This window comes from Macaca fascicularis, chromosome 1 (assembly GCF_037993035.2).
Source record: "Macaca fascicularis isolate 582-1 chromosome 1, T2T-MFA8v1.1".
NCBI lineage: Eukaryota > Metazoa > Chordata > Mammalia > Primates > Cercopithecidae > Macaca > Macaca fascicularis.
Window position 1 is genome coordinate 119788822 of NC_088375.1, and position 16171 is coordinate 119804992.

The window sequence follows — 16171 nt, forward strand, 5'->3', positions numbered from 1 at the left end:
CGGCTCAGGAGGCTGAGGTGGAAGGATCGCTTGGGCCTGGGGGGGTTGAGGCTGCAGTGAACTATGATCGCGCCACTGCACTCCAACCTGGGCAGCAGAACAAGAGCGTGTGTCCATAATAAAAAAGGAAAGAAGTCCGGCACAGAGGAAGAGAAGATTAAGGGGAGACGGTGGCAGTAAGCAGAGGTGGGAAATCAGTTATCTCTCCCCGTCAAATCCTGCAGCCAGTTCCCTCCGAAAGTGTTAAGGGGCTCCCGTTCCAGATATCAATGTTTTGGAGGAAACGAAAAGCCCTAACTTCAAATAGCCACCATTCGCTGGCAAAAAAAATACAGTAAGCAGAAGACAGGAAATTGAGGCCTTCCGCTGACGCAATGAAGCCAAGACTGACGTCACGTCCGCCCAAAACAAAGCAGCCCGGCAATTTCTAGATACCGGGCGGACCCGCCTTCAAAATTAGCAACTGAGCATGCGCGAACGTCAATATGCCGGGAACGTGATTACATCAGTGTCAGGCGCCGGCGTATCTAAATAGAACTCAGTTTACGCAAACGCAGAAAACGCAGGCAAACCTGAGGTCCTCGGAATGGCGGGCACGGGTTTGGTGGCCGGAGAGGTTGTGGTGGATGCGCTGCCGTATTTTGATCAAGGTTATGAAGCCCCTGGTGTGCGGGAAGCGGTGAGTGCGGGGTGTCTTTGTAGCTGACTCACTGTTCGCTGGCTCGGTACCGAAAGAAACATGTTACAATTTGCCGCTTCTACCCTGGCCCCAATTCTCTTTCTAAGGCTGCAGCGCTGGTGGAGGAGGAAACTCGCAGATACCGACCTACTAAGAACTACCTGAGCTACCTAACAGCCCCGGATTATTCTGCCTTTGAAGTAAGTATGTCTTGACCCCGGGTATGAACGAGGATTCCTGTGAACCTTTATTTTGGATTGAGAGCTTCAGCTACGTAAAAGTGATTTTTAAATTCCAGTTTTAACCATTGCCTGCATAGGTACCAGTCTGTTGAAAACAGCTAGATAGATAAGTCTTCTCCGAGGTTCTTATTCTAAGATCCATAGGAAGACTTTCTGGGACTCCACGACTCACTTAATGCAAAAATTTGTGGCCACAATTCTTTGAGATAGGATCCATGCGTAAATTCTCAAAGGGACCCTCTCCTGCCAAGAGTCACTCTACAGCAGGTGATCTAGAATTTTTTAGTATGTATAAGCCTAATTACCTAAGCTCTTTAGAACCACTGGAGAGTGGCGTATTAAAGTCTAGTTATTTACCAAACGTTTGTGGTATGACTGAAGGGACAAACCATATCCAAGTGTATACTACTCTTTTCTCAGCCTTCTCCTTTTTTCTATAATCTGTCCGATGTTTTTATTAACACAGTTCTGATTAATGTAGGCAAGAACTTTCCCTGATACGAATACTTTCCAAGTGCTAGGTGCCATTCTAGATTCTGAAATCATAGAGATAAAAATATCTGGGTTTTAAAAAAATATGTATTTTGCTGTATTTTAATTTTTCTTTTCTTTATTTAAGACAAGCATCGTCTCCAAAAAAAGATAGGGTTTCTGAATACAGAAAAATACAATACAATGAGGAGCTAGATATATAAAACAGAAAGTTTACAATAGTATGTATAAATGTGTAATAATATGTAAAGGACCTGTAGTGGAGGTATATATAAGGACAAGAGAATTAGAGAAAGGAGTGCCCATGCTTGCCTAGGGAGTCAGATGCTGTTCTACTGCACACAGTGAGTATGATACTATTTTAAATGTATAACCTTGAAGTACACCCAAGATTCTAGTTAGGGTCTAATTAGCTAAGTGAAATGTAAGTTATTTCTAAATTATTGGATTCAAGTATTTCAATATGTACAACTTGGAGGTTTTTTTCCCATTATACCTAATCGTTTATTTATGAAAGGATTGTATTATTAAAAGGCAGTATTTAGCTGGGTGTGGTGGCTCACACCTGTAATCCCAGCACTTTAGGAGGCTGAGGTGTGAGGATCACTTGAGACCAGCCTGTGCAGCATAGTGAGACCCTTTCTCTACAAAAGAAAAACTAAAAAATTAGCCAAGCATGATGGCATGCACCTGTAGCCCAAGCCACTCAGGAGGCTGAGGTGGAAGGATCACTTGAGCCTGGAAGTTCAAGGCTGCTACAGTGAGCCATGATAATACCATTGCGCTCCAGCCTGGCGACAGACTGAGATCCTGTCTCAGAGGGAAAAAAAAAAAAAGATATTATTTACATTAAAGTAACGTGAAAAAATAGTTAAGTTTGTTGTTTTTGTTTGAGACGGAGTCTTACTCTGTCACCCAGCCTGGAGTGCAGTGGTGCCATTTCTGCTCACTGCAACCTCCACCTTCCGAGCTCAAGTGATTCTCCTGCCTCAGCCTCGCGAGCAGCTAGGATTACAGGTGCCTGCCACCATGCCTGGCTAATTTTTGTATTTTCAGTAGAGATGGGGTGTCACCACGTTGGCCAGGCTTTTCTTGAACTCCTGGCCTCAAGTGATCCGCCCACCTCATCCTCCCAAAGTGTTGGGATACGGGGTGAACCACCACGCCCTGCCTTGGCTAAGTTTTAAGTAGAAGACATATGTTTCTATGAACGTGTTTTCCTATGCTTTTTCCAAATATTGTTACCTAGGTGTAGATGTTAACCACGTTAAGAACTAAGTACAGTGGCTCACACCTGTAATCCCAGCACCTTGGGAGGCTGAGGCGAGTGGATCACGAGGTCAGGAAATCGAGACCATCCTCTACTAAAAATACAAAAAATTAACTGGGCATGGTGGCGGGTGCCTGTAGTCCCAGCTACTCAGAAGGCTGAGGCAGAAGAATGGCCTGAACCCGGGAGGCGGAGCTTGCAGTGAGCCAAGATGGCGCCACTGCACTCCAGCCTGGGCGACAGAGCGAGACTCCATCTCATTAAAAAAAAAAAAAGAGAATTAAGTACAGTAATGCTTCTTGGACTGATTTCTGACGTTTTCAAATAACTGCATTCAATCACAGACTTCTTATAATACTTTTGCCAGTTTTTTTCCTTCTCTCAAATACCTTTGTAATTAGTTTACTGATTATTTAATTAGCAAACTCCTGGGTTCAAATGATTCTCCTGTAATTAGTTTACTGATTATTTAATCCTTTCTTTTTTTGAGACAGAGTCTTGCTCTGTCGCCTAGGCTGGAGTGCATGCAACTCCTTGGCTCACTGCAACCTCTGCCTCCTGGGTTCAAGCGATTCTCCTCCCCCAGCCTCCCAAGTGGCTGGGATTACAGGCATGCACTACCATGCCCAACTAATTTTTGTATTTTTAGTACAGACAGGGTTTCACCATTGTGGCCAGGCTGATCTCGAACTCCTGACCTCAAGTGATTCACCTGCCTCGGCCTCCCAAAGTACTGGGATTACAGGTGTGAGCCACCACACTTGGCATCCTTTCTTAGTAATAGTTGGTAATGTATACTGGGCTCACTGTCTTTCTTGGTGCACAAAACAGCTCTATAAACTATATAACTATGTTCACTATCCCCATTTTTTTAGCTGGGAAAACTGCAGCTTAGAAAGGCTCATTGACTAAGACCTTAACCATTCTTCAAACTGCCTTTGAAATTACTCTTTCATTAATTCACTTAACAACTATTTACGAAGGTCTATTCCATGCTGGATATTGGAGAACAGTATCGGCAGGGTCCATACTTATGAACCTTACAATCTAGAGTGTTGAGACGGACAATAAATAGATCAGAAAAATTGTTGATAAATGCTGCACAGAGAATGATAGTGATAAAGTGACTGGGTGACTCTAGGTTGGGTGGTTGAGGAAGGCCTCTCAAAGCTGAGATGAGACTACTCCATGAGCAGGGATTTCCCCCACCGACCCCGCCGCCCATGACTTAGCTCCATGAACACTGGCTTAGTCTTTGGAGAGAGCTGAGCTAAAATTCCAGATCTATCACTTACTGAGCATGTGAGTTAGTTAAGGGTTCCTCCTGTGCTGTATGGCTCAAGACTACTTATACATTTTTATACTGCCTCTTGTTTAATTATTAGCTGTTACTCTTTGTCACTGCAGAATTTTCTAGCTAAAATGCCTTGGTATTTTTTGCAGGAAACTAGATAACTACATTTTCTTAAGATTATGTGTAATTTAGCAGTAGCGCCTGCAAAATGCTTTCTCCAGAAAGAAATGCTTAATACAAATTTTTTTTTTTTTTTTTTTTTTTTTAGATGGAGTCTCACTCTGTTGCCAGGCTGGAGTGCAGTGGCGCGATCTTGGATCACTGCAGCCTCCGCCTCCCGGGTTCAAGAAGTTCTCCTGCCTCAGCCTCCCAAGTAGCTGGGATTACAGGCACGTGCCATCATGCCCAGCTAGTTTTTGTATTTTTAGTAGATACAAGGTTTCACCATCTTGGCCAGGATGGTCTCAATCTCTTGACCTCGTGATCCACCCACCTCGGCCTCCCAAAGTGCTGGGATTACAGGCGTGAGCCACCTCACCCGGCCTAATACAAAACTTTTAAACATTAATGCAGGCTTCTGTAAGGCCTTTGATACTTATTCTCTAGTCTAATTGTTAAGATAGTTGAAGCCCTCAGAAAATTAAAATTACATGGAATAACTGAAGTATTACTACAAACAAATATTTTAAGCAGTTCTTTATACTCAGGGTAGGAAATGTGCAGAACGGAAATGGGATAAGATATTGGCCAAAACATCCCTAAAGAGGAATAGCCATACTACATTTACTTGGCAAACAGTAAAATTGCTAGAGAAGATAGTGAATATAAAGAAAAGACACTTTGGGAGACTGAGGCGGGCAGATCACCTGAGGTCAGGAGTTCAAGACCAGCCTGGCCAACATGGTGAAACCCTGTCTCTACTAAAAATACAAAAATTAGCTGGGCGTGGTGGCAGGCACCTGTAATCCCAGCTACTCGGGAGGATGAGGCAAGAGAATCGCTTGAACCTGGGAGGCAGAGGTTGCAATGAGCCAAGATTGCGCCATTGCTCTCCAGCCTGGGGGACAAGAGTGAGACTTCATCGTGAAAAAAAAAAAAAAAAATTCTTAGATTTCTGGAGGCTGGAAAGTGTAAGTAAGGTTCACAGGCTGCATCTGGTGAGGGCGTTCTTGCTGATGTGTACTTGGTGTACAGTCCTGAAGCAGCACAGAGCATTACATGGCACGTAGGGGCACACAAGAGAAAGACAAACTGGCTTTTATAACATACCCACTCTGGTGATAACTCATTAATCCATGAATGGGTTGAGCCCTCATAACCCAATCACCTCTTAAAGACCCCACCTCTTAATACTATTACATTGGGGATTAAGTTTCCATATGAGTTTCAGAGGGGACAAACATTCAAACCATAGCACTGTCCAACTGATGGTAACATGCTTCTGGAATTGAGAACATCTGAGTTAGGATTAATCCTTTTCTCTGTGGGCTCCTTAATACATGCCACTTTTCCTGGCTAAGCTGAATGTGAAGTGACTGTGTGTTTGTGTGTGATTCTAGAGAGCATTTAACTCAGAGAAGAATTAGGGAAAGGGAAATGATTCATTATAATAGGTAGTGTAGCTTAAATCTATTCTTTGGTGATTGTTAATTTCAATTGTCAACATGATCTTAGAAATCTTTTTCTGATTTACACATCAGACTGACATAATGAGAAATGAATTTGAAAGACTGGCTGCTCGACAACCAATTGAATTGCTCAGTATGAAACGGTAAGAATATTAAAATGGAAATTAAAATTTAATTTGTAGTAACTCAGTAATGAGCTGAGATTTGTGAAGAATGTATTTGCTGGCTAATATTGGCAGTGTTGGCTGGGCGTGGTGGCTCACACCTGTAATTCCAGCACTTTGGGAGGCCGAGAATGGCGGATTGCTTGAATCCAGGAGTTTTGAGATCAGCCTGGGCAACATGGCAAAACCCTATCTCTACCAAAATAATAATAATAATAATAAACAACGTACCTGGGTATGGTGGCACACACCCGTAGACCCAGCTACTTGGAAAGCTGAGGTAGGGAGATTGCTTGACATCCTCCAGGAGATGGAGGTTGCAGCAAGCCGAGATTGTACCACTGCACTCCAGCGTGGGGAACAGAGGGAGACCCAGTCTTGAAAAAAAACTATATAGAGAGAGATATCTGTAGATACAGCTATAGATAGATGAAGATATATCTATGGATATAGATATAGATACAGAGATCTATAGATAGATATAGAGATGCAGATATAGATATATATCTATAGATATCTGTAGATATAGATCTATAGATATCTAGGGAGGCAGTGTTGAAGGACTGACTGGGTAGTGTGAAGAGGGAATAGAAGGAGTCATATCACTTCTCATTTTTTTTCTCTACCGGGGAATGGGTATGTTAGTGGATGGGTGGGTGTGAGTATTTTACAAAAATGGTAGCAAAGGTTTTTGTCTACTACTTTTTCCCCTTAATATATTATTCACATCTTAATATTATTAAATGTTCTTCAGTGACATCATTTAATAGCTAATATAACAATCTTTTATGTGAATGTAATGTTGCTTATTTAACCAGTTCACATTGAAGTGAACATAACGGTGCTAAATCATATTTGTAAATTGATTGTTAGGCTGTATCAGTTTCTTATTATTGCAAGGTTTACATCCTCAGTCTTCTGTAGTTTTTATACTATATGGAGACTCATGGGACATTCTGTTGGGAAGAGTTGTAAAGGCTTGACAGTACAGATGGTTTTATTTTGTTGTTTAATTTCAGATATGAGCTTCCAGCCCCTTCCTCTGGTCAAAAAAATGACATTACTGCATGGCAAGAATGTGTAAACAATTCTATGGCCCAGTTAGAGCATCAAGCAGTTAGAATTGAGAATCTGGAACTAATGTCACAGCATGGATGTAATGCCTGGAAAGTATACAATGAGTAAGAACCTTTTTTTTTTCCTTTTCTTTCCATCTCACCCAAAGTGTTAGTACTTTTTAAAAGTATGGGAGGTTCTGGGTGCAGTGGCTCACGCCAGTAATCCCAGCCCTTTGAGAGGCAGAGGCAGGTGGATTGCTTGAGGTCAGGAGTTCGAGACCAGCCTGGCCAACATGGTGAAACCCCATTTCTACAAAAACACACACACACACACACACACACACACACACACACACACACACCCAAAATTAGCTGGGCATGGTAACGCGCGCCTGTAATCCCAGCTACTCTGGAGGCTGAGGCATGAGAATTGCTTGAGCCTGGGAGGCAGAGGTTGCAGTGAGCCAAGATTGTGCCACTGCACTCCAGCCTAGGTGACAGAGTGAGACTCTATCTCAAAAAAAAAAAAAAACAAGCTGGGTGCGGTGGATTACGCCTATAATCCCAGCACTTCAGGAGGCCGAGGCGATCACCTGAGGTCAGAAGTTTGAGACTAGCCTGGCCAACATGGTAAAACTGCATCTCTACTTAAAAAAAAAAAAAAAGAAGATTAGCCAGCCATGGTGGCGCTTCTGTAGTCACAGCTACTCAGGAGTCTGGGGCAGGAGAACTGCTTGAACCCGGGAGGCAGAGGTTGCAGTGAGCTGAGATTGCACCAGTGCACTCCAGCCAGGGTGACAAAGCGAGACTCCATCTCAAAAAACAAACAAAAAAACCCCCACAAAGTATGGGTAGGGGAAGTGGGATAAAAATAATACAGCTAGACTTTTTCTTGGGATTATGTTCTAGAACTACGACCCATATGAAAGGCCACTATTTTGAAACCCACCCCAAAGTTCAAGAGTACTAAGAGGACCTAAACCAAACTACCACATTTAATGTATAATATTGTAAGAAAACGAGTTCTGAGGTCCCATTTGCAGAGCACCACTTGATAGAATGTTATCAAGTTTGCTTAAACAGTTGATTCTCATTAGTCATGCATTATGTTCTTTAAGTCCTGTGGACACTGAATTAGCAAATACTGTACCATTTCTCCTAGGGGGAATATATACATATTCATGTGCACACATACACATATCTCTCACACAGATTATAATCTTAAATCCTAGAATAAACTCATCCTGGTAGACTTCTGTCTTTATTTTATAAAAGAGAAAACAAAGTTGAGAAATGTAAAGTAACTTTCTTGAAACTACCCCACTAACAGATCCCAGACTTAGAACTTGAACTTCATCGTCTGCTTATTACTGTATGAGAGCTGAAACAAGAAGGCAAAGTACCTCCTTGTTCATCCTCGGCTGCGAATGTGCATGCTCAGCAGCCCGGATTTTTCACTGCTGTGCACATGTCCATGAATGACTGCAAAACACTACAAGTAGTAATTTTGAGATTATAGATAAATTTGAGCAAGTATTTGTTGTCAAAACAAGCCACTGACCTGTTTCTGTTCCATGTAACTAGCTGTAGCTTTAGTATTTATTGTCTATCTATAATTCAGATTCCTTGCTTGCAAAATTCGGTGGTTAGATTATCTGCATGGCCCCTTTGTGCCCTGAGATTTCCTGATTGTGTATTTACAATTTAAGAGAAGAAGGCCACAGAACTTCATAATAGTGTGTACAACTTTTGTTAGAGTGTGTTTCCTGAAACATAGCTGTATAAAATAAAGCAAAACCATGAAATGATAATACTGTTTCTCAAATCTTCAGAATTATGCATTAAGTATTTGTAGCCACATAATGCCAGTGGACAAAATCCAGAATTTGGGAAACTCTACAAAGCCAACAACTAACTTTCTTTTATATATCTATATATTGCAAGGGGGAAAAAAAGAAAGAACGGGATCAGGATGATTAAGAAATTTAAGTGACATCAGTAAATCTGTTTCCCAAAATGGAAAACTGTGATTCTTCTCAAGAAGCTCTATCTAATGGAAGAGACAGTAATTTTATGCCAAGTAACCAGTAGTCTATTTTTGGCAGTATGGGGGCAAGTGTTACATTGTGTGCTGTGGTCTGTAAGCTAAGCATTAAGAGATAGGGCATTGCCAGGTGTGGTGTTTCACACCTGTAATCCTAGTGCTTTGGGAGGCTGAGACAGGAGGATCACTTGAGGCCAAGAGTTTGAGACCAGCCTGGGCAACGTAGTGAAGCCCTGTCTCTACAGAAAACAATAAAAAAATAGCCAGGTATGGTGGTACACACCTATAGTCTGTTTGAAAAAAACAAAAGATGGGGCATAAAGTTGAGGGTTGTTGAAGAAGGGTGAAATTGGGATGTTTAGAAGGAAACAAGGAAAACATTCCAGGAATGGAGTGCATAGATGCAGAGGAAAAAATATGACATTGAAAAGAACACTGCTGTCAACTTACCTGAAAACCTTTAATAATTCCCTATTACCTGCAAGGTAAGGGCCAAGCTTTTTTTCTTTTTCTTTGGAGGTGAAGGAGGGGGTCGGGACAGAATCTTGCTCTGTCGCCCAAGCTAGAATGCAGTGCCACAATCTCAGCTCACTGCAACCCTCCCGGGTTCAAGCAGCTCTTCTGCCTCAGCCTCCAGAGTAGGTGGGATTATAGATACACGCCACCACGCCTGGCTGATTTTTGTATTTTTTGTAGAGACGGGGTTTCACCATGTTGACCAGGCTGGTCTCAAGCTCCTGGCCTCAAGTGATCCTCCAGCATCACCCTCTCAAAGTGCTGGGATTGTAGGTGTGAGCACCTGACTGGGCTTTTTAACATGGTATTCAAGGCCTTTTCCTTACTCCCTCAACTGTAAACTTTTAACTCAACCCAAACTAGTCCTTTCTCTGGTGATTATCATAAATCCTGCCTCTGGGCCTTTACTTACCCCTGACTTTACCTGTTCTACCCAAATTCAGCTTGTTTAGGGCCCAGCTCTAGTTCGCTTACTTGTCTTCTTCCCTGATTGAAATTCTGCTTCTAGTATTGTCTCCCTCTTCTGAGTAACTCTACACAGAATTACTGTGCACATCACTTGTTTTCCATTTAATCACAAAGTGCTCTATAGTGCTTAACATTCCCCTGAGCATATTTTGTCTCCTCCAAATTCAATGGACACTTCTCCAGAGGAGGTGTACTATATTTTATCAAAGTATATTTAAGAGGAAGGGTGGGAGAAGGGAGAAGACAAACTAAACTTTCAGGGAGAGCCAATTCAAAGGAAAGCTCCCTTGTTGGTGGGCAGAGTCTGGAATAGAGCACTAAAATCAATAGTCCTCAGCATGGAGTGATCGTCGAAGTCAAGGAAAGAGGGTTGACCTGAGGGAAAGCCTAGAGAGGCACAGCTGTTTAAAGACTGAGTCTTGAGAGAATTGCAACTAATGCAGGGAAGCCAGTCAGTAGAGATAGGAGAATAACTCAGGTGAACAGCAGAAAATTTGAGTCACAAAAGCCAGGAAACAATATTAGATTTAGAGCAAGAACACATTAGGGCCAGATGTGGTTAAAATGGACCCTATAGGTGATTGATCCACTGCCTTAAGAGGAAATTGATATGATGTGGAATTATATCTCAATAAAGCTGTTACTTAAACTTAAAAAAGAGATTCAAATCTGTTTTATTACTTCTCTGAAATAATTATATGGTACTCTGTATTATTGAACTTTTCTCCTGTGCTAGTTACAGCTGACCTGGACTGGTATCTGTTTTTTATTTTGCTGCGAATAGGTTACATGCAAATATGGACTGATATCTCAAATCTACAACAGTTTTCTTTTTCTCACCTCTCTCTAGTTAGCAGTGGACAGGAGGAGAGAATGACAGGATAAATGTATATGAAGAAATACAGAGATAAAAGGGGGTTGAGAAATAATAAGTGGATATAATCAGATATATTCCATCTTCTCTGTGACAAGAAGTCATGACAGTTTAAGAAGTGACAAAAGACTGTGTGTGATGTCTCACGCATGTAATTCCAACACTTTGAAGGCCAAGGTAGGGAGACTGCTTGAGCCCAGGAGTTCAAGACCAGCCCAGACAACACGGTGAAACCCTGTCTCTACAAAAAAATAACAAAAATTAGCCGGGCATGGTGGCTTATGCCTGTAATCCGAACTACTTTGAAGGCCTGAAGTGGGAGGATCGATTGAGCCCAGGAGGTTGAGGCTGCCATGATTATGCAGCTACACTCCAGCTTGGGCAACAGTAGAGCAAGACTCTGTCCAAAAAAAAAAAAGCCAGGTGCAGTGGCTCACGCCTGTAATCCCAGCACTTTGGGAGACCGAGGTGGATGGATTGCTTGTGGTCAGGAGTTCAAGACCAGCCTGGCCAACGTAGTGAAACCCCATCTCTGCTAAAAAAAAAAAAAAAAAAATACAAAAATTAGCAAGGCATGGCAGTGCACGCCTGTAATCCCAGCTACTTGGGACGCTGAGGCAGGAGAATTGCTTGAACCAGGAGGCAGAGGCTGCAGTGAGCTGAGATCACACTACTTCACTCCAGCCTGGGCAACAGAATGAGACTGTCTCATAAGAAAAGCAACCTAAGTACTCAAAGTATCAGGCAGGGCATGGTAATTCCAGCAGTTTGGGAAGCCAAGGTGGGAGGATTGCGGCTCCTCGGGAGGCTGAGGCAGGAGGATTACTTGATCTTGGGAGGTGAAGGCTGCAGTGAGCCATGATCACACCACTGCATTCCAGCATGGGTGATAGTACTTGATTATGGAGTGTCCAACATAGTTCTTGGCACAGAGCTCCAGAAATACGATTTTTAGCAAAAAAACTTGAAAAAGTTCACTTTTAATTGGTACTATTTTAATGTATTTAAATCTGATTTTCCTCTTTTCCTTCAGAAATCTAGTTCATATGATTGAACACGCACAGAAAGAACTTCAGAAATTAAGGTAAATTGTTTTTTCCTATTACAGAATGAACTTTAAGTGAACCTTTAATGAATAGAAAATAGGAGGAAAAAGAAAGCAATGAGACTGCAGCCAGGTGAAAGTAAACAATTGATCCACTCTCTTTGTTCAACATCTGGCACAGGGTTTGCCCTACCTAAGTAGACGAGTAGTAGGCCTGAGGTCTGAAAACATCTCTGCCACTTGTAGCTTGCAAGTCTGCAAACATGGAAAGACACTTTTAGAGGGGGAGAAAGTTGGAGAATAACACATATAATCTGATTTTTAAGACCGATTTCGGCCGGGCGCGGTGGCTCAAGCCTGTAATCCCAGCACTTTGGGAGGCCGAGACGGGTGGAACACGAGGTCAGGAGATCGAGACCATCCTGGCTAACACGGTGAAACCCCGTCTCTACTAAAAAATACAAAAAACTAGCCGGGCGAGATGACGAGCGCCTGTAGTCCCAGCTACTCGGGAGGCTGAGGCAGGAGAACGGCGTAAACCCGGGAGGCGGAGCTTGCAGTGAGCCGAGATCGCGCCACTGCACTCCAGCCTGGGTGACAGAGCCAGACTCCGTCTCAAAAAAAAAAAAAAAAAAAAAAAAAGACCGATTTCTACACACACATATAGGAAAGCCTGGAAGGACACCCAGCAAAAACTCAACAGGAGTTATCAGGAAAAAGGAGACATGCATGGGAAGAGGGACTTGAGACTTGTAATCTGTGTGTGCTCGTGTGTGTGTGTGTGTGTGTGTGTGATTTCTCACAATGAGCATGTTTTATGAAACTTGTAATCAAAAAATAATTAGAAGAACGGTAGTTTCTACAGTTAGCCTATAACTGTACATGATATTGTTCCCATGGGATTAAGATATTCTCTTGTGTTACAGAGTTTTCTGTTGATTTTTGGTCTTACATTAAAATGTCATTAGGTTGTATAATTTTTTACAGAAAACATATTCAAGATTTAAACTGGCAGAGAAAGAACATGCAGCTCACAGCTGGATCTAAATTGAGAGAAATGGAGTCAAAGTGAGTATCTATAATTCCATCATCTTTTAAATTGTTTAGCCCAGTCTAAGGTCGATTCAATAATATGATTCAAATAGCATTCATGTGGGATGCCATAGGTGTCAAAGAAAATGCTGTTTTCTGAATTCACCCTTCACTGTCTCTGCCTTTCTATAAGGTGTTAAAGAGAACTATAAACGAGAATTGAACCATTGGTGAAGGATCCTTTGCTAAATTGAACCATTGCTAAAGGATTCTGGTCTTAGAATACCCTGTTTTTAGTCTAGTATTTTTGGCCTTGAATAGAATTCTACCTTTATTCTCCTTTTAAATGGAAAAAAAAAAATAGCCAGCTACAGTGGCACATGCCTGTAGTCCCAGCTACTGTGGAGGCTGAGGCAGGAGGATTGCTTAGCCTGGGAGGTTGAAGCTGCAGTGAGCCATAATCGCACCAATGCACTCCAGCCTGGGCAACAGAGTGAGACCTCGTCTTAAAAAAAAAAAAGGAAAAAAATTAATTTTATAAAATATTGTAGGCAGGGAGATTTCATACTTTTCTTGATAATTTGTTTGTACCTCAGGTTTATACATTTTAAAAAATGTTCTTTTACATACACACGTATGCCTTTATACAGTATCTTGAATATTTGTGTCATTTCTCTCTTCTTCTTTGCTTTCCCATTCCCTTTGTCCCTTCATTACTCAAGTTATTCTCCTTGTTCTACCATCTCCATGTACGTGTTATCAGTCTGTTTGGTACCCTTTCATGTTTTTTCCTCAATTTAATAAACTGTTGCCTCTTTCCTTTTTGTTGATTAAATTTGATACTGTCTTCATCACTCTTTCCTATTTCTTCTGGTTTACAAGTTCTCTCATCTGTTTCTAATTTGCTTTTTTATTAGTTGAACTTTTGAGATAATTGTAGATTCACATGCAGTTGTAAGAAATAATACAGAGAGCCAGGTGTGGTGACTCACATTGTAATCCTAGTGCCTTGGTAGGCCAAGGTAGGAGGATTGCTTGAAGCCAGGAGTTCAAGATGAGCCTGGGCAACATACCAAGACCCTGTCTCTACAAAAAAAAATGTTTTTAAATGAACCCAGGCATGATGGCATGCACCTGTAGTCTTAGCTCCTCGGGAGGCTAAGGTGGAAGGATTGCTTGAGCTCAGGAGTTCCAGGCTGCAGTGAGCTGTGATCACACCACTGCATTCCAGCCTAGTCAACAGAGCAAGACCCTATCTCTGGGAAAAAAAAAAAAAAAAAGAAAGAAAGAAAGAATACAGATTCCATGTACCCTTTACCTACTTTTCCACAATTGTGCCTTGATTTTTTTTTAATGGAGAGTTGAAAGTAAAGTTTAGGCTGGGTGCAGTGGCTCACCTGAGATCAGGAGTTTGAGACCAGCCTGGCCAACATGGTGAAAACCCCATCTCTACTAAACATACAAAAACATGAGCCAGCCGTGGCGGCATGTGCCTGTAATCCAGCTGCCTGGGAGGCTGAGGCGAGAGAATCGCTTGAACCCGGGAGCCAGAGGTTGCAGTGAGCCAAGGTTGTGCCATTGTATTCCAGTCTGGGCAACAAGAGCGAGACTCTGTCTCAAAAAAAAAAAAAAGTGAAAGTTAGTGTTATAGCTCTGAGTGAACATGTGTATACATTTAAAATAAAATCTTCTAAGAGAAATTTTACATTGAGTAATTTTTTTCCTTTTTCCCCCCCATTCTAGTTGGGTATCCCTGGTCAGTAAGAATTATGAGATTGAACGGACTATTGTTCAGCTAGAAAATGAAATCTATCAAATTAAGCAGCAACATGGAGAGGCAAACAAAGAAAACATCCGGCAAGACTTCTGAAAAGACAGTTTAGCAGGTAGAAGAAAAGGTGGGCTTTCACAAAAGGCATCTGAACTTTTAATGAACTGTGAAGGACGACAGCATCTTCGCAAAACCATTGATGTTTAAATGTTTAGAAATCATAGAATGTGTGGGCTGCTGTAGTAATTCTATTTGTATATCTCAACAGAATTAAAATGTCTAGCTTGGTGGTATTTTTGTAACCATAAAAGAAAACCTTTAGGCTTTCAAAGTCAGTTATGACTTTAGAATAATACTGTGTCATAGAATTAATTTTCAGCCATGCGGACCATAGTTTGTATCCAAGGATCCTTATTTAAAGCCTTCAACATGTACAGGAAGTTGGAAATTTTTGGTTTATGACTTTGTCTAATAAAGAGATAGTTCGAAACACATTCTTGATTACCAAACAAGACTTCAGAAATACAGTGACTGTACAGAGTCATCATTATCACCATCATCATCATAGGTAACAGTTATATCAAGCTTAATATGTGCCGAACACTGTTCTGAACACCTTAGATCGGTGAACTAGATGTATAGGAATAAAAATTATTTGGTTCTCACAAAAACCTCAGGAGGCGGTTACTGTTTTTCTCATATGTGGACATGTAACAGACCCCAGTTAAATAACAAAACTTGCCAAGGTTTTATAGCTGAAAATGTCAGCTTTTTTATAGAAAATGTCAGTCAGGTTTTGAACCCAATAGTCCAGCTCCAGAGTTAATGTTCTTACTTCTCTACTTGTAAGGAATTAAAATGTATAAAAGATTCGTGCCCAATTCAGAAAAAATATTTGCAACATATCAAAAGGTAGTCTTGCTAGGTGTGGTGGCTCACGTCTATAATCCCAGTGCTTTGAGAGACTGAGGTAGGAGGATCACTTGTGTCCAGGAGTTCAAAGCCACCATAAGATATGATTGTGACACTGCACGCCAGCCTGGGTGACAGAGCAAGACCCTGTCTCAAATGAATCAAGGTAATCTTAATGTGTAAATACTGACTTAAAATTATTGAAAGGTCAGTGGCTCACACCTGTAATCCCAGCACTTTGGGAGGCTGAGGTGGGCGGATCACGAGGTCGAGAGATCGAGACCATCCTGGCCAACATGGTGAAACCTCGTCTCTACTAAAAATACAAAAATTAGCTGGGCGTGATGGCATGTGCCTGTAGTCCAAGCTGCTTGGGAGGCTGAGGCAGGAGAATCGCTTGCACCCAGGTGGCAGAGGTTGCAATGAGCCGAGATTGCACCACTGCACTCTAGCCTGGTGACAGAGTGAGACTCCATCTCAAAAAAAAAAAAAAATTATTGAGATGTTTATCTCAATAACTGAAAAATATAAATTGAAAAATCTAAAAATTATTTTTCAATTTTGAAATATATAAAAGGATGTCCATTATAATACAAAATAAACCTAGAACTTTTTGATCTATGATATTGATAAATGGTCAGTACTTTTGAAAGTACCTTAAGACAATTGAGAGCCACATTTC

At 41.5% G+C, this 16171-nt stretch overlaps 1 protein-coding gene across 3 annotated transcripts; it reads left to right on the forward strand.

Annotated features, from left to right (window-relative positions):
* Positions 1–562: 562 nt before the first annotated feature.
* BCAS2 (BCAS2 pre-mRNA processing factor) lies at positions 563–15071 on the forward strand. 3 transcript variants are annotated; one of them, XM_045365205.2, is made up of 7 exons: positions 563–679; positions 787–879; positions 5678–5748; positions 6789–6950; positions 11763–11813; positions 12762–12842; positions 14550–15071. In XM_045365205.2, exons 1-7 carry the CDS (start codon positions 587–589, stop codon positions 14674–14676), a joined length of 678 nt encoding a protein of 225 aa, XP_045221140.1. In that variant the 5' UTR covers positions 563–586; the 3' UTR covers positions 14677–15071. The 3 variants fall into 3 exon arrangements, with proteins under 3 accessions (XP_045221140.1, XP_073854533.1, XP_073854530.1); XM_073998432.1 differs by lacking the exon at positions 5678–5748; XM_073998429.1 differs by lacking the exons at positions 11763–11813; positions 12762–12842; positions 14550–15071 and adding an exon at positions 8158–8635.
* The last annotated feature ends 1100 nt before the right edge of the window (positions 15072–16171 follow it).